The 23,668-nt window shown below is 39.4% G+C and overlaps 2 protein-coding genes across 2 annotated transcripts in view; one reads left to right on the forward strand and one right to left on the reverse strand.

Moving 5' to 3' along the window:
• The window catches only part of LOC117288948 (GDP-mannose 4,6 dehydratase-like), a 51,521-nt gene extending 38,168 nt beyond the window's left edge, over positions 1–13,353 (reverse strand). The window contains exon 1 of the mRNA XM_033769825.1: positions 13,190–13,353. Within this exon, the coding sequence (XP_033625716.1) occupies positions 13,190–13,282 (93 nt within the window). The 5' untranslated portion in view covers positions 13,283–13,353. The remainder of the gene's footprint in view (positions 1–13,189) is intronic.
• Positions 13,354–13,573: 220 nt separating this feature from the next.
• On the forward strand, positions 13,574–21,401 carry LOC117288950. The gene is made up of 3 exons (XM_033769826.1): positions 13,574–13,977; positions 20,091–20,288; positions 21,280–21,401. Exons 1-3 carry the CDS (start codon positions 13,803–13,805, stop codon positions 21,399–21,401), a joined length of 495 nt encoding a protein of 164 aa, XP_033625717.1. The 5' UTR covers positions 13,574–13,802.
• Positions 21,402–23,668: the final 2,267 nt, after the last annotated feature.

The raw sequence follows: 23,668 nt of genomic DNA on the forward strand, positions 1-23,668 counted from the left end.
GTCATGGAAATGAGGTTCAACAGCCACCATGTGATGCTATTCGCGGACACACTTTTTTTATCACATGTGTTTGTTTGGTGCATACCAAAACAGTTACTGTGTAACTACAATGTACATGTAATGTGTTAATGTGTAGGTGGCTGGTCCTTTGCTAATTTGTTATTTTGTAAATAAGCAACATGTAAATTTGCTCAGAATCAACAATACAACTTATTTTTACCGGGCCAGAGACAGTTTTCTGATTAAAGATTCAGTATTATCAACAAATTTGTTGTCAAGACTTCCAGTTTTCCTAAAAATATATATTTTCTTTCAATTATTTTTTTAATTTGTGCACACATTAATACTTTTTGAAGGATTTTTGTTTGAAATAAAAAAAAAACAAGCTTTTTAAAGCTGCATCCGTGCGAAAGTAAAGCATAATACAAAGTGCAGGCCTCGAAACAATAACCACACCCATGGTAATTGCCGTGGTGCCCAATGCTTTTGCTGTGATGCCTTGTGCAAAGTTTCAATACAAATAACAAATTTTCCTCATAGTGAGTAAAGCTCAAATCATACTTCCTGCGAAAACGAATGCGAGTTGAGCCCAACTCAACCCACTGCGAATTTCGTTGCGAATTTGCGACGTCAACATTCATATTGCATAATTTGCATTCGCAGGAAGTATGAACTGGGCTTCACCCTTCACAGATGAAAATTGCGATGCCCCTTCATGAACAAAATTAAAGGCCTGAAAGTGTACACAGTACACTGGGTCAATGAGGATTTCTCTAGTTTAAACCTCATCAGTCATGTCAGTAATTCTAATTATTACGAGCGGCCAAGTAATGAAATGATAATGGCTTGACAAAGAGGTTTGAAACGAGGGAAGACGCGAAGACAATGACTTTCCTCAGACAAGAATTTCTCTTTCAAAGCCCAACTGCATCCATGGGTACCACAGTGTGTCATGAGGACACAGTGCAGTGTACACAGTCCTGGGCCAATGAGGATTTCTTCAGTTTTAATCAGTTCTTCGTAGAATAACGAGTGACAACTGAAATGACAATGGTTTGACGAACCTCCATTATAACGAGGGAAGATGCGAAGACAATGACCTTCCTCAGACAAGTATTTCTCTTTCAAAGCCCAACTGCATCCATTGGTACCACAGTGTGTCATGAGGACACAGTGCAGTGTACACAGTCCTGGGCCAATGAGGATTTCTTCAGTTTAAATCAGTAATTCGTAGAATAACGAGTGACAACTGAAATGACAATGGTTTGACGAACCTCCATTATAACGAGGGAAGATGCGAAGACAATGACCTTTCTCAGATAAGTCACCCCCCCCCCCTCCTCCAGAGATGCAATTATGTGTACATTGACCTTACACTTGGCTGCATTTAGCTTATCATCCGTACGGAAAAGGATCAAATAATATAAGCACGCTTGCAGTTCTACGAAACTGTGCTGGGAAAAGTGTGCGAGGGTTAATGAGGAAGATACTATTATCCTAGGAGGGGGTTGATGAAAGGACTCGCGACAAGGTCATGGAGGGGCAGTAGGGGGGTGCAAATGTCGGTGGGGTAAAGAAGGGGGAATCGATATCACAAGAAAATTCAAAACAAATATTTTATGATTCAGTACACTGCATTGTTCTGACATTAAAGCTTCTGTCATTAATTATTGTAAACATGTCGTTGTTCTAGAACCCCAATTATTTTCAAACTAACCCCCAGTCAGTTTCCCTAGTGGTTTATTCAATAATATTTTAAAATATAAGATTTTGGGTGGATTGGTAGGACATAAAAGAAATAAAATTTTGTAAACATTGACCATTCTGATTGGGCCCTTTTACCCTAAGTTACACGTACTTAATGTCGGAATTTTAAAAGAAAATGATAGTGAGCATTAAAAACACAACCCATGGTAATAAAGCAAATATAACAAGCAGATGTTTCCTTTGAAAGTACACAGAAGACCTATAATCTTTTTTATGGTATTTACAGAATTGTTGTAAAGTGCCTATCGTTGCATAAACTCTGGGCTCCTTAACGTACTAGACAATTATTAACTCAGCCATTTCACTGTCTAGACACGTTGTGTCTCTTCAGGATTATTACTTTAAATACTGTATTTGTAGTAATGAAAGGCAGTGGACACTATTGGTAATTACTCCACAAAATTATTAGCATAAAACCTCATTGGTAATGCATAGTGGTGAGCTGTTGATATTATGATTATTATGATTATTATTATTATTATTTATTGGTATAAATTGAATAATGAAAAACATGATTGTAAATCAATCCACAAAAAATTGGATGGATAATCTCATTACAATTTTATTAATCTTCATTAGTGTGGCTGAAATTTTCTTGCCTGATTTGGTGTACAATGTACAAATAAATATGTCAGTACAAGGCCACATGTCATAAAGCTGTCCGGCAGAAAATTATGCTTAGCGAATTCCTTTGCTAAATGCGAAAAATGAGTGGGATACCAGTCACAGCAATGGTGAATGTATGTCATTTTGGCTGGTTACCTATTTTTTCAAAGCAAAAGTTTTCTGTGCTAAGCAAGTTTATTGCTTACAAGCTTTAGAAAATAAAGCCTTGATGAACTTAATTTAACATAAATTCCAGCCGAATAACTCTGCGGAAACTACCTGGAAGTCTCCATGTCACGTCAAAATTACCAGCGACTTAAATTTAATCAGAGTTTACATAGACGTTCACAAGATACTGAGCAAATGACAGGTGTATGAATACAGGCATTCAACTTGGTTCTTGCAGGGGTGCTGCAAGTTAAGGGATACACTATGAGGAAAATGTTAATTTGTATTGAAACTTTACAAAGGGGCACCACCCGCAAAAAGGCACAGGGCATCACGGCAATTGCAAACATATAACGAAAGTACAATAACGTAATGAAACAGACACCACACTAATTTTTCACTTTATAAGCCTTGCAGTTTGGTACAGGGAAAACAGGGCTTCTTGTTGCTCAAAATGTTTACTGGACCAGGCATCATCGTAGAAAAGAATTGAAGGGAATTCTTATCAGACTCTTTCAAAGCCAACATTCGAACACGATAATACATAGAGTACACCCCATTAAAGGGTCTGTGTCATTTTTGCAGAACACAAAACACAATGACCACAGATTCACTTTAAAGTTACACGGTTAGAAGATAATCATAGTAGAAAGCTTCCCATACAATATCACTTACTAGTAGGCCTACTGAGGTGCTGTGGTTTTTTAGCGCGAATCGCGTATACCCCGGAAGTGATAAAAATACTATTTATAGCGCCATCGCGCGGTCAAAAAAATGCGCATTCTTTAAGGTGGTACTGTTAAGTTTTAAAACACAAGACCACCAGACTTGTCTCGTCATGAGTTTACTGGCCCAACAGTGAAATTACTGGCCTCGGGCCAGTGGTCAAGTGTAAAATTTCAAGCCCTGCACGTGAATGGAAGAAAGCTCATGACATCTCACACCCTAATGAAGTGAAGTCCTCAAGACCATTACTTGAACCCATGATCCATGCCTTCGCCCCATCCACATCAACATGTATTGAGCTCTTTAACTAATTAATTATGACAATTACCCCATGCATATAAGATATCTAGTTTAATATCTTCAGTCACGCAAGTCTCCCTGGCCCCCGAAAAAAAAAACTTGTGATCACCGGTCTCAAGCACCACCGGTCACAAGCACATCAAACCTCGCGCACAGCGGGCTACTGTCTGAGAAAACGACCAATCAGCACAAAGAGTCATCTCTTCAATTAAAAATCATATCTGATGTAATTAAAATATAATGTAAGCTTGGCGACTGGAGACAACAGGGTGACTAGGGGGTGGTTGGAAATGTCAAGCGAGAAATAAGTAATGAGGACTGGGAGATTTTACCGTTAAAGGCACTGGACATCTTTGGTAATTTGTCAAAGACCAGTATTCTTACATGTACATCCAATCATGCATAAAATAACAACTACGAAAATTTGTACTTAGTTGGTCATCGAAAATGCAAGAGAATAAAGGAAAAAAAAAACACCCTTGTTGCACAAATTTGTAAGCTTTCAGATAGCAATAAAAGACTTCAGACCTGAAAGCTTTTAATATTTTAGTCAGAAATCACCTCTTTCAAAAACTACGTTCAGAGGGAGCAGTTTTTCACAGTGTTTTACTCTATCAACAGCTCTCCTTTGCTCGTTACCAAGAGAAAGTTTTTATGCTAACAATGATTTTGAGTAATTACCAATAGTGTCCAGTGCCTTTAATACACACTATATTTGTACTTGTATGTTTTAGTTAACCAGGACCAACAGCCCAACATCACAGCTGGCATCAAGTGACAAAAGTAATCATCGCACGAGAAGTCCGACGACTTTCAAGTACACAAAATGTATAAAAAAACTTGGTATGTGAGAAACCAAGTCCCTCTCTGAACGTAGACCATTGGTACGGGTCTCGATAAAAGTGTTGCTGAAAATGTCAGAGGACCCTGTGGTAATTACAACACAAATGCTCGGTCAATCACTTTAAACACTTCTCTCTCGTTACATTTATTTTTATGGTTAGGCCCTAACTTCCGCGGTCAGGATTCAAAATGATGGGTAAGTGTCAACTTAACATTAAAATATTTGCATCAAACTCAAGGTAAAGGCCGTATCCGAATTTGAAGCTACAGCTACGGCTGTTGCTATGTGTGTTGCTAAGGACGTCCTATACTTTAACACATGATGAAGCAGAATTCTAGCCGCAGCCGTAGCTGTAGCCGCTAATTCGGACACGGTCTATGTTATTACTTGCACTCTACTACATGATTTAAACTGCCTCTAGGCAACTGGCTACACAGCGTCATGGTCTACTAGTGGAAAGACATCTGCTCTAGCAATGCAAAGGTTGGGGGTTCGAATCCCACCCAGTGATTTGCCTGTGGATCTTTAATGATTGTGATGTCATATATGCAAGCTGGGTCTATAAAGGCCTGATACTTCCACAGGGGCCACGAAGGTAAATTGCCTCCGCGCCCCCTTGTCATTGCCTAAGTGCCCTTGTAATGCTGTAGAGTAGAAATTTACATACATGTGGGGTGCCCTTTACCAAGAAGAAACTGCATTGGTGCCCTTGCACTTTCAAAACTATACAGGCCTGACTATTAAACATATAGCTTAGACAGCCAGACCACTGTGGATTGTGAATGGTCCTCTTGTTTTAAAGGAACACGTTGCCTTGGATCGGTAGAGTTGGTCTTTGAAAAGCGTTCTGTAACTGTTTGTTATAAAATGCATATGGGTAGAAAGACGTTGTAAAGTAGAATAAAATTATCTACACAAATATGCCTCAAAATTGCTCGTTTTTCTTTTTACCTCTTTGACTAACACGGTCAGCCATTTATGGGAGTCAAATTTTTGACTCCCATAAATGGGCAAGGGCAAGGGCACCAATGCAGTTTCATTTATGGGAGTCAAATTTTGGACTCCCATAAATGGCGGATCGTGTTTGATTGCGACGTAAATGGAAAACCGTGCAATTTTGAGTGATACTTGTGTGGATCATTATATTCTACATTTAAAACATCTTTCTAACCATACATGTATGCATTTCATAACAAAAGGTTACAAACACTTTTTAAAGACCAACTTATCCGCTCCAAGGCAACGTGTTCCTTTAACCAGCATTTGGACAGCTGACCATTTTTATACAAGAATGCAGGCCAGTACGATCTATAGATTCAAGATGAACCCCAGTCTTGACACTCGCATCTGGAACACTCTTCCACTTAATCTTATATCTTGTCTTTGCACCACAACATTCAAATCTCTTCTCACAATTTATCTTATGTCACAGGTTTTTAAGGGATAATTGTGTCTTGTCTCTTTTCTTTGGTTTTGTTTAAATTGGTTTACTGAGCCTTGATCACCCAGCAGATGCATCAAGTCTTTATTGCGGGCCCTCTTTATAAAGGAGCCCAATCGCGCTGGCACTCCTCTATGCTCCTTAATGTTTTTCAAGGAGAGCAAAATAAAACCCTCCTGACATTTTTTAACATTCACAGCATTTTCAAAACCCCTGAAATGAGCCGTTTGAATCTCGGAAATGGCAGTGACAACATTTAAAGTTTTTAATGTTTTTTTTCTCCAAAACCCGCGATCATTACCTAAAAAAAAAACACTTGAATACTGCGAGTTGACAGCGGCAGCGCACGAGTCGCATCAATTTTTGGTATTTTTTTTACAATTAAAGGTCACCAAATTTCCTTGAACATTATCTTTCCGAGCAATGTACGATACAGACTACAAACATACACAATATCACAGTCTGACCTTTTATTCAGGGTCGATGCCTTTCATGGTTCTTTTCTCAGACTTCTCTCACTCATCCAATTAAAATAAATAATTCAAGGTCCCGTCAGTGTCAGTCAGGAACAACTTGATTTGTAATTATTACATCTGCAATGATGCAAAGGTAAATGCCACAAAGAAAAGGGTTCAGATCCAATATAATCTAATTGGATTTATGTTTTATATTATTTCAGGTTTTTGTTCAATTTTTGGTTTTTGCAATGAACTAGGACTGTATAAAACACCCTTTACTCACAACTGTTGGAGTGTGTAAAATAAAATACAAGAAGATAATAAATTGGGTCTCCGTGTTTCATTTTGCTTTAATTAATTTTCTTGTTATGTTAATATCATAATAATTTCAATTCAATCGAGGTTGTTGGTCCTACCATGGAGGACATTATCCTTGCACACCATGAAGTGTGTGGACATACATGTAATGTACATATGTTTGGAAATCAAATTTAAAAATATTGAGTAAAAAAATGGTTTGGCAGTTTTTTTGAGCTCTAAACAAATATTTTCCACATATAACATGTTGTGGGCGATTTTATAAAGAATGAACAAGTTGTTGTTTTTTAATGGATTAGAAGAAAAATGCAATGTAATGCTAATAATCCTGATGGCAGTGATGTTTAACTCAGTCTTGGGCCCTTCAGGGGAAGCTCCTAGGCAAGAAGAGCATTGTTCTAATGAGTAAAACTTTAAAAGGCTTGACCTACTGTTTTCAAACCTTTTCTGGCCATTTAATAAGAATCTTACTGAATAATCATAAATCAGATTGAAGACAGTGGACACTATTGGTAATTGTCAAAGACTAGTCTTCACAGTTTGTGTATCTCAACATATGCATAACCTGTGAAAATTTGAGCTCAATCGGTCGTCAAAGTTGCGAGATAAGAATGAAAGAAAAAACACCCTTGTCACACGAAGTTGTGTGCTTTCTGATGCTTGATTTCGAGACCTCAAATTCTAAACTTGAGGTCTCGAAATCAAATTCGTGGAAAATTACTTCTTTCTTGAAAACTACGTCACTTCAGAGGGAGCTGTTTCTCACAATGTTTTATACCATCAACCTCTCCCCATTACTCGTAATCAAGAAAGGTTTTGTGGTGATAATTATTTTGAGCAATTACCAATAGTGTCCACTGCCTTTAAGACGCCGGAAGAATATCATGCCCAATACTTCATACATCTTGTATGAGAAGCAAACTTCCGAACCCAACCTCATAACTTGTGCCAATATTAGAAGCGGTTGTTGTAATCCTATGCCCAAACACAGGGGACATTGGATGATCATTTGCATTCGAAAAGGTTACAGTTCACCACACATGACAAAGGGGGAAAGGTAGAAAGTGTGCACATCGAAGGAACAGCCCACCCCATTCAGGTATGCACAACCAAACTGGGGCAAGAAGTCAATTTTGTTTCTGCACTACAGTGCTATTCAATGGGGAAATTGGTTTTTCTTAACCGACTCGAAAAACGGAATCCTTCATTAAAGGGAAGGTCAGGTTTGGTAATTATCAAAGACCAGTCTTTTCACTCTGGTGTATCCCAACATAAGCATAATATCAACAAGGCTGTGAAAATTTGAGCGAAATTGGTCATCGAAGTTGCGAGAAAATGATGAGAGAAAAAAACACCCTTGTGGAACGAATTTATTTTGTGTGCTTTCGGATTATTTGAGTGAGAAATTACCTCTTTCTCAAAAACTGTTCCTTCAGAGGGAGTCGTTTCTCACAATGTTTTACACTATCAACAGCTCTCCAATGCTTGTTACCAAGTAAGTTTTTAAGTTAATATTTGTTTCGAATAATTACAAAACGTGTACCTTCCCTTTAAGAGTCCCTGCCTGTAAGAATGTACCAAGTGGTGATTCATGGGTTCTCAGATCTTCTTCTAAAAACTAGAGTGATACATTATCATACCAAATGAATAAATCCAAAATATTAGTTTGCTGACGCTTTCGGTTTTGGAGTTATCAGTTATCAAAGTTTCAGCCTAAAAGCCTTCGTGAAACGAATAGTACATTCCCTGTAAACACAAAAATGTGCGCCAAGGAAAAGCCATAATCTTTGTAACCTCTGAACTTGGTTAGAGTTACCCACCAACATTAAACTAACACCATTTGTAAAAGCAAGTCCAATCTATATCAGGACCAAATTTGTTTTGGAGACCCATCACCTTTAATGGTTTGCCATCATTTTGAAATTGGGGGATATTTCTCACTTTCTGTTGCCAGAGCAATGCATAAGTAATAGGCATGTCTTGTGAACTTTTGATCTGTAATATTTGTGAGCGCCACACAAATCTCATTTGGTTTTTGCTTTTTATGTGTTGCTGAGTATCTATATAATCATAAAACGCAGACAATTTAATGGGATCATATTGGCGCGTGGATTTCTAGACGACGCAAAATCGCCCGAAATAGGCAGTAGTGTAGTTTCATGTGACCTTTGACCTTTGTTATATTGGTGGGCCAACATGATCCCAATTATTTTTCAATTGAAATTTGTTAAGGAACACTCAACTTAGCCAAAATACAAGAAAACATTGATGGGATCTTGTTGGCACAGATACTTACAGTGATGAGAAAAGCGAATGTTGTGCCAATTTAGGCCAAAATGTGTGGAATGGCAATTCTTTAGAAAACTTTCAAAAAATCTGTTGACAAGCAAGTTGCAAAGATCCCAAGATTCTTGTTTCATTTGTCATTAGATGAAAACTGTTCCAACACCCGGTTGTGATTAAATTTTTTTTTTTATGTTGGCGCACGAGGTTACGGAGGTGCGAAAACGCAATATATTGGTAAAATTTGAACTTTGACCTCTATTATCTCACTGGGCCAACGAGATCCCACGCACTTTGCACTTCAATTTGTTTAAGGGATGTAAACTCTTTCATGTGAACTTGTTTAATTCATGGGATCTTATAGGCGCATTGAATTATGAGGCGTTGAAAATGGCACGAAGGCACTGTTCATCAAAGGTTCGGGTGCGCGTAACATGATGCGCCAATGAGATCCAATTTTTTTTTTTTTTATTTGGTTTATTAGCCCAACTGGAGGTTTCAAAAAATGTTTTACTTTTGTTGGGACGAGCTTGACGCACACTTTTGTGTTTACAGGGAATGTACTATTCGTTTCTCGAGGGTCTTTTGGCCCAAACTTTGACAACTGGTAACTCCAAAACCGAAAGCGTCAGCAAACTAAAATTTTGGATTTACTCGTTTGGTATGATGGTGTATCACTCTAATTTTTTAGAAGAAGATCTGCGTACCCATGAATCACACCCCCCCCCCTAATTTGGTACATTCTTACAGGCAAAAAAAAACAAAATCAGGAAAAAATTTGAGGATAGCAGTTTGCTAGCCTAGATTACATAATAACAATAATTATAATGCTTTATAGCAACAGTGCAGACAAAAAATTGTGGCCAGAAGGCATGGAGAAATTTAATTGTAGTCTTGTGCCTTTATGATGTGTACTTAAAGCCACTGGACACTTTCTGAACAGAACAAAAATCAAAAGTTCACAGATTTACCATGAACTTACAGGGTTTACAGAAGGTAATGGTGAAAGACTTCCCTTGAAACAATTATTCCATGAAATGTTTTACTTTTTGAGAAAACATTAAAACAAACATCAATTCTCGATATCGAGATTAACAGATATATTTTAAACACCTGAAATGACACAGCGAAATGTGCGGAAACAAGGGTGGGTTTTCCCGTTATTTTCTCCCGACTCCAATGACTGATAGAGCCTAAATGTTCACAGGTTTGTTATTTTGAATATAAGTTGTGAAACATAAAGTGCGGGCCTTTGGACAATACTGTTGTGCAATTGCTTTAACTTGTGGTAAATGCTGGGAAACTGGGCCTACTTCATAGAGCCTCTGTTCAAGCACAAATTTCCTAAGCACAGAAAAAATCTCGCTCAGCGGAAAGATTTAACCAGCCAAGATTTCAAAGAGTTTACACTGTTGCCACTGGTTCCCAACACGTTATGTTGCTTAGCAACAGCTTTATGAAATTGGGCCGAGGACACAATTTCATGTACAGAACCTTTGGGCACAAAAAAGTAGCTAAGCACATAAAAATATGCTAACTCAGGTCAAAATTCCAGTTGAACCTAGTTAAACTGGGTTTAACTGGAACTAGTTGAAAACCAGTTGATAAACTAGTTAAACATATTTAAAACCAGTTGGTTTAATATGGAAAATGGACAGAAACCAACTGGTTTATAATTTCAACCTAGTTGAACACAGTTTAACCTAGTCCAAACCAGTTGGTTTATGTGGAAAATGGACGAGTTTGGTCACTATCCAGTTGAACCAGTTGACCCCAGTTAACTAAGTTCAACTGGAATTTTGACCTGGGAAACCAGAATAAGGTTACCAACCCAAATACAATACCTCATTTATTACACTCTGTGACTGGTATTCTGCTAAATTTGGCTTAGCTGCAAATTACCATTCCACACTATAGTACAATCTGTGACTGGTATTCTGCTAATTTTTGCTCAATAGCAGAAAACTGTTTTAAGCAGCCAAAATACAATTCCATGTGTTCAATTTGCCACTGGTATCCTGTTTTTTCCTAGACGCAGACAAATGTAAACCAGCCAAAATTATATTTGTTGACTGGTGCCCTGCTAGCAGAAAACGGTAAACCTACCAAAATCCCATCCAACATTTACAATCTGTGATTGGTATCCTGCTTTGCTTAAAGCAGGAAACTGTAAAGCAATATTTGCTCTATGGGCCCAGATTATGATGGCATGGAGAACAGCGCAGTTGTTATAATATCAAATTCAGCATTGTGTATACACTTCATAGGGCTGGGTGTGTCAACTCCAGCCCAAAGTACACAATGTGTTTACTCATCCGTAGTCCAACAATAAATTCATTGAATGTGTTTGAAACGAGCTTTGGAGATGCAAATTGGATGAAATATAAATCATGTTTTCACAGTAAACATGGTGTCGTCAATGAATTTATTTGCATGTAGTTTATAATGCATCAGTTACATCCCGCTGATGGGATGGGTAGAAGGGAGTTGGTTGCTTTAAGTTTTAAAAAGTTTATTCAAAAAAAGTCTTCAAAATACTCGCCTGACAAACAACAGGTGAGAATCAATCAAACCAACTAAGTAGTCACACTTTAAGAAATTAAAACACTGACAAAAGATTTTCAGTCAAATATGAGGATTTTTGACTGATGGTATAGGGCTTTTAAAGTATTGTTAGAAGCTTCAAGTTTTGATTCCAGCAATCTATAAAATAACAACAGTGATCTAACTTAGCAGTCTTTGGCACGATTTTCTTGATTCTGAAAAGGGGGCGTGTCCTATCAGTCGTGAGACCAACGTCACCCTTTCGTCTGCAATATTTATTTTTCATACCTAAAATTGTTCATTGGATAAGACCTGCCCTCGATTTCACCAAACCCTTCCTACATGTAACTTAAGATTAATCTTATGACTTAGGACGAGTCCCAACCCTGCACTGTAGCATGCAGACCTTAAGATTAATCCTAAGTAAGGGACGAGTATTTCGTCCTAACTCCAGATAGGATTAATCCTAGCGTTTCGTGAAATCCGCTGCAGGACCCAATTTCACTGATCTGCTTACCACAGACTTCTGCACTTACGATCACTATATTCTCCGCTTACTATGCAAGTGCGGCCTTCTGTGCCAGCTGTGTTAAGTGAAGACTGCCTCATAACACTGTGTTCCGACACATGCACAACCCAAGAAATACGCATCACATCAAAAAACTTTAGTATACTTTAGATGTGGGAGGAAAACGATAGATAGGGACAACCAACACAGCCAGGTAGGGACTGAAAAGCTCAACCCATACAAGGCTCCAGTCTGGGCTCGAGCCGGAGGTTCACAGCAGAGGTGAAAGGCAGGGACAGAAACCACTGAGCCAACCCGACAGATCTCACATACATGACATAGTGTCCAGCCATTCATTTTCTCAAACCAGAATGAAGCTGGAACTGGAAGGGAAATTTATCAGGCATTCGGCATTCCTCCTTCCTTCAACATGTTCAAAACACAGACAGCCATAGCTGTTGTGTGCATGGCAACGGACAAGGTTGTGGCAGCATACATGATGACAAAGCCAAGGTTCAAAGTGTTATGTAAACAATGTCAAGGTCATACTTGGTGCTACATACAATATTTAATAAGTCCATATTAAGACTAGGGCAGCTGAGTGCTATGGTAACACTTAACAGGTTTTAATATAATCGTGGTTCCACAAAGTATTCCCAATCCTAGTCATGCTAGTCCAGACATAACTCGCTGCCCGTACCAGCGGATTAGGGTCAATCACGCAGGGTGTCGGTATGGCCCCAGGGCGTCGTGTGGCCCTTCATTTCGTCCAAGTCTTGACCCTTGCACATGGCACATTATTTTACATCAACAAACGCGACTACGTGAATGTTGCACAGTGACACTTCGAGCGGGCTTTCGCAGGGCTCACGCCTCCTTTCTGGAGCGACCACTGATTAACGAACTCGTCGTAGGCAATTAATTTGCGATTATTAAAAAGTTCTGACCGACTGGTTTAGTACTATAATAAGTCAGTGTTTAAATTGTGTCTGTGTCGACGGCAGACGAAAGACTGTATTGTGAACAGTACGAGTTTATTTCTCTTTTTAGTCGCGAACCTCCCTATACGGTAAGGGCTAAATTATCGCAACCTGCACACAGCTAGACCACAGAAGTGGAAAACAGTTCATTAGTACATGCGATTTAAAACATTGTTTATACCCAAACAGAAAGTGTTTTCGTCTTGTCGTTTGACAGTCATGAAGCCAAGAAGGCGTACTACCAACCTGACCGGTTATACCGGTGATTAGAGCCACTCTTCTCACGGAATCTCCGCCGTTCTGGCACTCGGTCGCCTGGGCTGTGCTGCTTTGCGCCATGTTGTCAAAAGGGAATGGGATCTCAACTCAACGCTTTCAGATAGCGGTGCATTGAATAATGTGCATACACACACGACACACACACACACGTTGCATGTTACGTGGCTGGTGCTTTCATTCACAAGCCCTCTGAAGACGGGGTCAAACGATCATCACGTGCGCACACATAGCACTCCGATTGGCCGATGGCGTGCGCATATATAAATACTTTATCATGTGATTACCATAATATCAAACATGGACGTGTCGGGGCAAGCCGCGTTCACTAGCAGACCTGGGCATTACGTCATGGGGACCGTCGCCGGTTAAAAGGACCTGATTCACTCCCCCGGCCAATGGGGTCGCAAAGAACACATACCAAGGGGTGGAGCAACGATACCACTACCATTCATTTAGCCAAAAAATAGTAGTAAACATCATCCTGACGTTCAAAGAACCATTCCCGGAGTCGACTTCACTCGCGGTAAAAAACAACAACCCACCATTTTCCATTTTCCAACCGGGCATCGTGGTGAAAAACATGAACGACATCGGTATTAACAAATTTCTGGGACCCCTCGGTTTACTCCAATATGCTGAAATATTCCAAATTAAGGGATACGATGTGGAGAGTGATTTCTGTAGCTTGAATACAGGCGATCTTGACGCGATGAACATCACCCACGCTGGACACAGAGAGACGATTCTCCAGGCAGGTTAGTGTGAGATATTTTTTCCCACCCATCTTCCTCACACGCATGTTCATTTTCCCTGGGTAAGCCATGTTTCGCTTCTTCATCACATGGCTCTGGCCAGAAGAAAAAAAATCCACGCACACCCATAAACAGATTTCAACAGATATTTCCCTCACAAAAACTGACCCTCCCACATCTATGTGGACAACTTGTTAGTCCTTTTCGAAGACGAGTTCAGATACACTGTCAGACAACATGAATTTACGATCGACGACATGCATCGTTTTTCTTTGCTCGTCATCATGAAATTTAATGGCAGCCATATTGAAAATATGAAAAAAGGACATGTGTACTGTGAATTGGTTTCTCAAATCCACACTAAATATTGTCTCGAAGGATGTGTTAGAGAAGCTAGACTCAAGGAGAGTGCGAGGAGTACTCTACTCCTTGGTAGGGTGGTGAAATATCGGGGTTTAGGGTGATAAAATACATCGAAATTTGTCTCATGTAGGCGCCCTACAGACGTATAAACTAATGTATAACGTTGAACCGATGACCTCCAACCGACTCGGCTGCTATCGAATGAACAAAACGTTGTTTAGAACCCAGCGTTGCTATCCGGCGGTCGCTCCAAAAACCACGGCCTAGGACTCGGTATTTTTCTGTCAAAAATGGGTGTAAAAGTTTCTCCCGATGTGCCATAGTGGTGCAATTTGGGCTGGACAGCCGTGTGATATGTCGTCTATATGTTGATTAGAAGTATCGCAAAGTTTGGGCGTTGCGCGCGGAGTTTGGGACTGTTCGCGCAAACGCCTCTACCCTCCGAACTTGATGGCATACTATATGTAGAACCGTCTAACCTGTAAATATTTATCCAACGAATTTTTAAAAATTAAAACGATTTTAATGTATTATATAGTTTCAATGGGGACGACCATAGATGTAAATTTTGTGAACGGAACTTGGCGGTCGGGTTCAGCTCCTTTCGACGAGAGGAGGGCATATTGTTCGGGGTGTAGCAAGCATGTCAGTGTGTGTACTACGCAGAATTCTCCCCATTATTTTTTTGAGGTCGCTTCGACATTTATGCTGCCAAAAACTGGATTTTTCTGGCACGAAACGTCCGCCAGGAGGTGTCGACATTGGCACAGGATTAGAGATAAGATTCTGGTTATATTTCTGGCATAAAATTTCTCAGAATTCGATGGAAGTTTCGTGAATGAATCAATATCTTTTTATTTCACGAAAAGCGAGGCACCGCCTGCGTATTTTTCCCAAAACGACCAGGCATTAGGCGGGCACGCGTGCGGCTTGAAAAAACGCTGCAGCGCTCCGTACTACTCGGCTGCGTGTGGCAAGTGCTCTACGGCTTACGGTCTTTCCCCTTTTTTTCTTTTAAAAGAACTTATAAAAAGCTATCAAAAAGGCATTTCCTGGTGACAAAGAAACACATTTTCTCAAGAAGTCTGCGGCCAAACGTCGGTTGATAATTTTCGGCAACTTGCGAAATCGAATCTTTTGTGGTTGGTATATGGGACGGTTGCCACATCCTATGATGTGTTTTTCATTTCTGGTCATCCACTGACTATTCCTGCACGTTTTTTTGTGTGTTTTTTTGGAATGAGCAAGATTAATTTATTCTATATGCTTGGCTTCAGTGGTTACATAGTACTAGAATTCCTGGAAATCATTCGCTTGCAAATCATCCATGTATTTTGTTTTTTAATTAGATGATGTGGCAAATACGAAACCAGGCTTGGGGGAACACAGAACTGATTTGGTTTCCGATTGAACAAGTTTTATCCTGCGTTTTATTTTTACTTCGAGTGCTTGTTTTTTTGTAAAGAATGCTGCCGTGTGGAGACTGTTCTATAAACACTTGGTCTCGTTGGAAAAGATTTATGACCAGACGCCAAATAAGTTGATAATGTTGGCGACTTGAGAAGGAAAATTTTCTTTCATTTGATATTCGTTGAAGTTGCGGTTACCTACCCTACAACCGCGGTCTATCTGCACTCGGTTTGTGTAAATTAATAAGTGTTAGTCGCACGTATACAGCCGAACGATGCCAGGGTTTGCCATGTGCTTTTGCCAGTTGATTTTGACCTGCGCATGGACCAATCACAGGCCAACCTAGCGACATCTCTCTCCATCGAGATGAGAGTTGAAAAGTTCATCCTTTTGTTATTCTATGTCTGGTTGGTGATGCGATCTAAGACGAGAGTGACCGTGAAGACGCGAACGGATGGACGGGGAGAGAAGAGAGAAAAACAGGGCGGGGTCATCATCAGCGACGTTGAGGCGAATTCAACTCGTCTAATATCAAAGCTACTTATGGTAAACACCGGGGCCGAGTGCACGGGATTGATAGTGAACGTTGGGTTGTGTGGTGACGATCAGAAATCCCAAAGTAGTCGGGGCTTGTTTGCGAGTGATAGGGAGAGATGGGGCTGACTGCATCGCGCAGCAGCGCATGAGTCATCAACATTCGCTCATCTGTTGTCGGGTTGTTCCAAGGGCCCGAGTCAGTGCTCACGACCGGCGCGTGCCACACAGCTCGCGGCGATCACAACCTCGTCCGGTAAAACACCAGAAATGTGACCGTACCCCTCGCCGTAAAACATCCTTCCCCCCAACTATCTTTGCAGTTTCCCTCCAATACATTGACTTTATATGGTGATATTTACACATGCATCGCGAAACTCTTGGGGAGAGAAAAAACAGCGAGTAAGAGTTCAAGATGTTGAGGGGTTGCGGTTTGCTTCTGAAGCGGCTGGGAATTAGTTGAAATGGCCTTTGTGGGTTGGAAAGGGGAATGCATCTCCTAAATATGAAAAGGGCTTGGGTTTTACCACAAGCCATGGAACCGGCTATCTTAATACTAATTACATTGGAGCCCTAAAAGCAAAGCTAACAGCGTTCACTCGACGTTTTCGATAATTATTATTTTTGACTGCGTTCATTGTTGAGTGAAAACAGAAGGCAAGATTAGAGATAATGAACCACCATTTTCTTGTAGCCTGTGGTTATATAGTGCTGGTATACACACGATGAGTTGTGCACCATGATATCCTACTGGCAAACATCAACAACATGATTGTGAGTTCATTGAGCAGTCAACTGAATTCCACATGCGTTGTTTTGTGTCTCCCCTTCTTTATTCGTGTTTTGTTTCATTCAGTTTCCTTCCTGATACGTACCCTCCTTTTCCTCTTTTGATACTAAGTACATTCTATAACAAACACACAGCACCAGACGCAGTTCAGTTGTTTGCTGTACATGACATGTGAATGACCTCCTTAACAACGCAGGGGACACTCGTCATGATAGGACATGTTCTGGGCTATCTGACAAAATTTACATAAAGGTCATATGCAAATAAGCATGACACAGGTAACCTTCTCTGACTATGACGTGTGTATGACTTCCACTTCGTTGACAACATTTCATAGTAATTATTATGCATGTCATCTACACACTTGTTTACATAGGGAAATATAACTGTCGTTTATAAATAGAACATATTCAAATCTAAAGCTTTATGCGGTTATTTACTTCGGGTAATGTGTCGTGTGTTTGGACGACAGTTTAGAGTCAATATAAATGCGAGCAAAAGCAACATTGGCATTAATTGTGACTTAGAGGCCTTATGTCTGTGATTATAGAGAAACGTCATGTGAAGTCCCCTGACGGGTCAGAACAGGTCAGCACTATCTTCAGGATTCATTATGACACAGATTGTGTTCAGATTTCATCAGTAAAAGTACAAGATATTTCAGTTTTAAAATCGACTATATACCGCCTGAATTTCTTCTCAGTTACGTTGTTAACAAAATTATTACAGTTATGATTTTTTTTAAGAACATAAATAATGGAAAGTGTAACATTCACTTTCACACTCTTTTTCGTCATTATGAACGGGTATTATTTATGTAAAAGGCAAATTATTTTGATTTTTCTACAGTAATATGCAGTACACGCAGTCCATGCCAGTTGACCAGTTGGGTATGCGGTAGTAATTAGTCTGGTCCTCTTTAAGGCTTTAACGCTGCACTTGTCACTGCGCACAAGGTGCCCGACAAAGGTGCTCACGCACATGGTCTTTACAGAGAGAGGAGGACATTTCAAAATGTAGTCTAGGAAAAATAACAAGTTATGTTTCATTAAAGACTCGTTAAAGTGTACAGCCAATAATACAAGGAAATCACCAAATGAAAACACTCTGCAGACTGAAACTGTACAAAAACTAATTTCAGAAACAAACCTTGCTTTGACATTTCAATGTTGTTTGCGATTAGAGTGATGATCAAAATACAAACGACTTTGATGTATCGCATAAAAGGTGGAGTGAAACTTCAGTTTGACCCCTTTTTTTTTCATTTTTTTTTTTTCATCCAATTATTTCGTCCTTATGTCCCTTTGATTAAGAAATCAATAAAATTATGCCGACAATTAATTTGACTCTCAAAAACTGACCTCTCTAAGGTGAGTTTTGGTAATTAGTTTATAACCATAGTAAATGGTTTGGTCGTTGACAGGGGTATGGTTGTAAATTGTACACATCGTTCGGTGACAGTTTTTATTTTTTTGTGTATAAATAATTGAGAGTCTCTATTCATCTTGTTTTTTCTTGGAATGTGTTAATGTCTTAGGATTAAAAGATTTCCCCCCCCCCACTTTGGTTGTAGGTGAACGCCTTATGGTTTCAAAAAAATGTTTATGCAGACACAAATCACCTTTTTCCGAGGACTAGTCGACACACCACCTAGTTCACACGCATCCCTCCACTTTGGTCAATGTTAAATCGTTTCAATTTACTCGTGTCTGCCAAGGAATCAACCACTTTATAATACAAACATGAAAACATGTGGATACTTTTTTGGACTGTTTTTGGACTGTTTGTCCATTATCCGTGTCAAGTGAAACTGTGTAGATTTTATTGCGAACAATTGCAGTTTCACATTGTCAGTCTCGTAAACAAAAAAAAGAACTTTTTCACACTGTCCAAAATCTCAAGGTCGGATCCGGTTCCGAACCAGAGATTTTGTTCAACCCGTTTCACACTGTAAACATTTAAATCCGCCTACGATCCGGGTAGCATACCCTAGCCAGTTTGAAATCAACCCTAGCAGGGACCAGGGTTGACAATCTCAATCCGGATCAAAACTGCATTTTAGGCGAACGCATTAGCCGGTTCACGTAAAGACCAGTGTGAATGTTGCTGCTCTGATCGGTGTCGAAAAGAAGCGAAGCTGAACCGGAGAGGATCCGGGTAGGTTTCAACGCGGTTCGAAATGGAGGTAGTGTAAAAATGCCTAAAGTGACTCAACTCAATCCAGTTCTCCTGTTTTGGAAATGAACATAGGAATGGTATGCATCATTTGATGTGACAGTTGAAAAACAAAATTGATGTTGATAGGAGGGTTGTTTTCAAATAAACAACTAAAATCTTCCCCGAAGGTCTCACTCAAAATAAAAAAATAAATAAAAAATAATACGAGACATTTTTAGCACTTTTTGCAGGAGGAGCCTCAGCGCCACACATCACATAAAACAACGACGTGAAACAGGAAGCAGTGGTTACAAAAATAAAGATTCAAAGAAATGAGTCTTTAAGATCAAAGTGAGTTTCCCCCGGTCTAGTTTCCCTTCAAGGCAATTTAGGATCAGTTGTCTGCTGGCGGCATTCATCCATATACATAGGATTTAATATTTATGAAAATTATTGTGTGTGTTTTATCTCCTTAAAGTATCGGCTCACCCGTTGTTGGTTTGGAAAATAATTGTATTAAATAGTATAATATAAAACAAATTCACACAAAGAAATTGAGGTGGGCAGGCCACCTTGCAAGGCGTCATGACAACAGATGGACACAATGTATAACAGAATGGACCCAAGAACACAAACGAGACGAAGAGACACACCAAGTAGCTAGGGCGTTGGATGGACGACATCAGCAAATTTGGAAGCGTCACAAGGATGTGACAAGCATAAGAAAGATCAACGAGGGATGGTGATGAAAAGGCCTTCCTTCTGCAGTGGAGCGACATAGGCTTTATAAGAGAAAATAATGTACTCGTCGCCAAGGCATTTTATTGCAAACTTTTTACTATGATTTGAAACTCTGTTTCAGCCACAAACTACCAGCCCTCCGAAGAGTTCGAGGTTTTCCAGTGGCTTCGAGATAATGGAATCGACCATTACTTCGGCAACTTCATCCGGAGTAACTACACAACCCTTCGCCAGGTGTCGATTATGGAACTTACGTCAGAGGTTCTCCATGAGTTGGAAGTCCTGCTGCCGGGACATCGTAAAAGACTCAAAAATGCATGTAAGTTTTGATTTATTTTGAATTATTTTGGATTATATTAGCGAGGTTTAGCTGCACGTTACGGAAGCAATTACGTGAACGTGAAAGTGAACGTCAAAAAATGTGTGTTGTTTCTGGGTGACGTCGCTAAACTTTGAGCTGATTTCATGCTCACGTATGACGTCTACGCGAACGTACGTATACCTGACGTGAAAAATAATGGTAACTACGTAATACAAACGTGAGATTTTAACGACACAATATTCTGGTGTTCACGTTCACGTTCACGTTGACGCGGAACTTGCAGCTAAACCTACCTATGTCTACAATCTCAAACTGATGCAAAGTTGGAAACAGCTTTTCACTGATTGGTGGAAGGTTGGTACTTTCTACATTGTTTGTAGTGTTTGCATAAAATATTTTTAATTTGTAATAGACCTATTTTCTGTATTATTTGGAAATAATTTATTATTGTTGTATAATGTTGTTTTGCCGAAACTTTTACTTTTCCTCCTTGCACACATCCAGGGAAGACACATTTCATGCTTTTTATCACGACAATGTTGAATCTTTGAATCTTTGAATTAAATTATAGTAAATTCAAGACCCTTGTTAATAATTAAGTTACCGATTACCGATAACGGAATGGTTGACTCGTTGCAGAATGATAATTCATGTTTAGGATTTCAAGAAACCAACCTTTTTCAGCTAGAAATCTCCACGAAATGGAATAATCAACCTGAACCCAGTCATAGTTTATTCCATACACTCTAAAAAATATCTGAGTCAAAATCTGGCCCATATCCGGATCATATGGCCTGACCCTGACCTGGGTTGGTGTGACTCTGACTTTGTGTCAAAATGATCCAGAAAGTGGCAAGCTGACGCACAAATCCCATTTTAAAAAAATCACTCTTCGTGTGCAGTTGCGCATGATTACAACGTTAGCTTACTGGGTCGTAATTGGAAGGGAAAATCCTTGAACTTGTTTTGACAATTATATTGCCCAAAGATCTCACCGTCATTGCGCTGACTACCGCTAATTATCTGTTGTTATTTTGGCAATACATCCATTATTGGCAGTGTGAGAAAATGACGGGGTTCACAGAGAGTGTCATCGGCATCTCCAGCTGAAACCACCGTCATGGCTTCACTGACGGTTATTGACGCACGTTTGAACATGTAAAGGAGAATTGCAGCTCGCGCGTAAAAAGCATCGTCTGTGTAATTTGAACTTAAAATGACTGCTCGTTTCTATATAATAAACATTTTCTAAGCTGTGATTTATTGTCATGTTGTCTACTTTTGAAGAAAATCTGGTTGAGAAAATCTGGAGTGTGATTTTTTGTCATGGTTAGGTAAATTTCTAGATACACAATTGTTTAAAGGCCATGGGATTTGTTTTCTATTGGAAGCTTTGAAGAGTGTATACGCTAAAGCTGGTGTGCCATGTCCGTGCGGTCAATGCATTGGACTCATGCTCGTATGATTCTGATCAGCAGAGTGTCGGTTCGAGTCCCGTTGATGACACGTGTGTACTTCAAAAACGTAGGTCCTGAGCATTAAGTGTTAGCTCGTAAATTAGTCGCACCCTTACACTTGTCGTTTTGGACTCAGAGAAGGGGTTTCCCCGATATTTCTGGCAGCAGCGGCTGATAAATGTGGCCTAGTGCCGCTGCACACTGTCATGCTGCAAAAAAATAGGTCTTTAAGACTCATGGACACTATTGGTAATTGGCAAAGACCAGTCTTCTCACTTGGTGTATCTCAACATATGCATAAAATATCAAACCTGCGAAAATTATGAGCTCAATCGGTCGTCGAAGTTGCGAGATAATAATGAAAGAAAAAAACCTTGTCACACGAAGTATTGTGCTTTCAGATGCTTGATTTCGAAATTCTGAAGATTCGAAATCTGAGGTCTCGAAATCAAATGTGTGGAAAATTACTTCTTTCTCGAAAACTACGTTACTTCAGAGGGAGTCGTTTCTCACAATGTTTTATACCATATATCCACAGCTCCCCATTACTCGTCACCAAGTAAAGTTTTACGCTAACAATTATTTTGAGTAATTACCGATAGTGTCCACTGCCTTTAAGACTCATGGACACTATTGTTAATTGGCAAAGACCAGTCTTCTCACTTGGTGTATCTCAACATATATGCGTGAAAATTTGTGCTCAATCGTATCCGTCGAAGTTTTGGGATTATAATGAAAGAAGAAAAAGCACCCTTGTCACATGAAGTAGTGTGCTTTCAGATGCTTGATTTCAATGCCTAAAAGTCGAAATCTGAGGTCTCGAAATCAAATTTTGGAAAATTACTTTTTCTCGAAAACTACCCCACTTCAGAGGGAGCCGTTTCTCACAATGCTTTATACCATCAACAGGTCCCCATTCCTCATTATCAAATTAAGGTTTTACGCTAGTAATTATTTTGAGTAATTACCAATAGCCTTTAAATTCAAACGTTTAAAAACTTCTCTTGTTTTTCTTAAAGAACCTTGATTACCTTATTGGTGGCTATGCGTGCCCTAAATAGGAACCCATGGGTGTTATTACATAATTAAAACAAATACAGCGTAGAAAACTGAAACTGAAAACGTTAAAACTGGTTTTATTTTGATATTTTGTTTTAATCCAACGGTGAGGGCATAATGTGAGCATGATTGGTATGGGTGTCTTTTGAGCACCATAGGACACCTGTTTTATTTGTGATTAAAGGGTGTATGTACTTTTTGTAGGACAAAAAACACAATGTCCACAGATTTACACTAAACTTACACAGTTTGAAGACAATGAATAGTAGAAAGCTTCCCTGACAATATTACGTGCTGAGGTGCTGTAGGTTTGGGGAAATGAGTAACACAATGCCATGAAAGTAATTTTGGTCTCATTAACAAACGTATTTGCATGACATTGTTTTACTCATTTCTCAAAAATTACAGCACCTCAGCACGTTATATTTGAATGGAAGCTTTCCACTATCATTATCTTCAAACCCTGTAAGTTTAATGTAAATCTATGGACATTTTGAAAAAGTACCCAAAATCCTTTAAAATAGGCCCTAACTATGTATTGTAAGTGACCAATATTTGGACACCAAGTTTTTAAATTTCCAGCAATTAATATGTGTGTCACTCTTTTACCAAATCCTTTCTAAAACCTTGGGCGAGGGCAAGCTTCATTGTTAAAAGGCAAATCAGCTACACACGCCCTGACTGATTTCTAAAACCAAGAGTGGGTGTTTTGGGCTATTGTAAACTGGCAAATTGCACAATTGCATAATTGAGGGATCTGTGAGGGACTGTTTGATATTGTCGAGCCATGAGTTGTAACATGCAACATTTATTTTAGGCAATTCCAATTTCCAGACGGTGCAGCCAAACTAAATAGTTTTC

This window comes from Asterias rubens, chromosome 4 (assembly GCF_902459465.1).
Source record: "Asterias rubens chromosome 4, eAstRub1.3, whole genome shotgun sequence".
NCBI classification, from domain to species: domain Eukaryota; kingdom Metazoa; phylum Echinodermata; class Asteroidea; order Forcipulatida; family Asteriidae; genus Asterias; species Asterias rubens.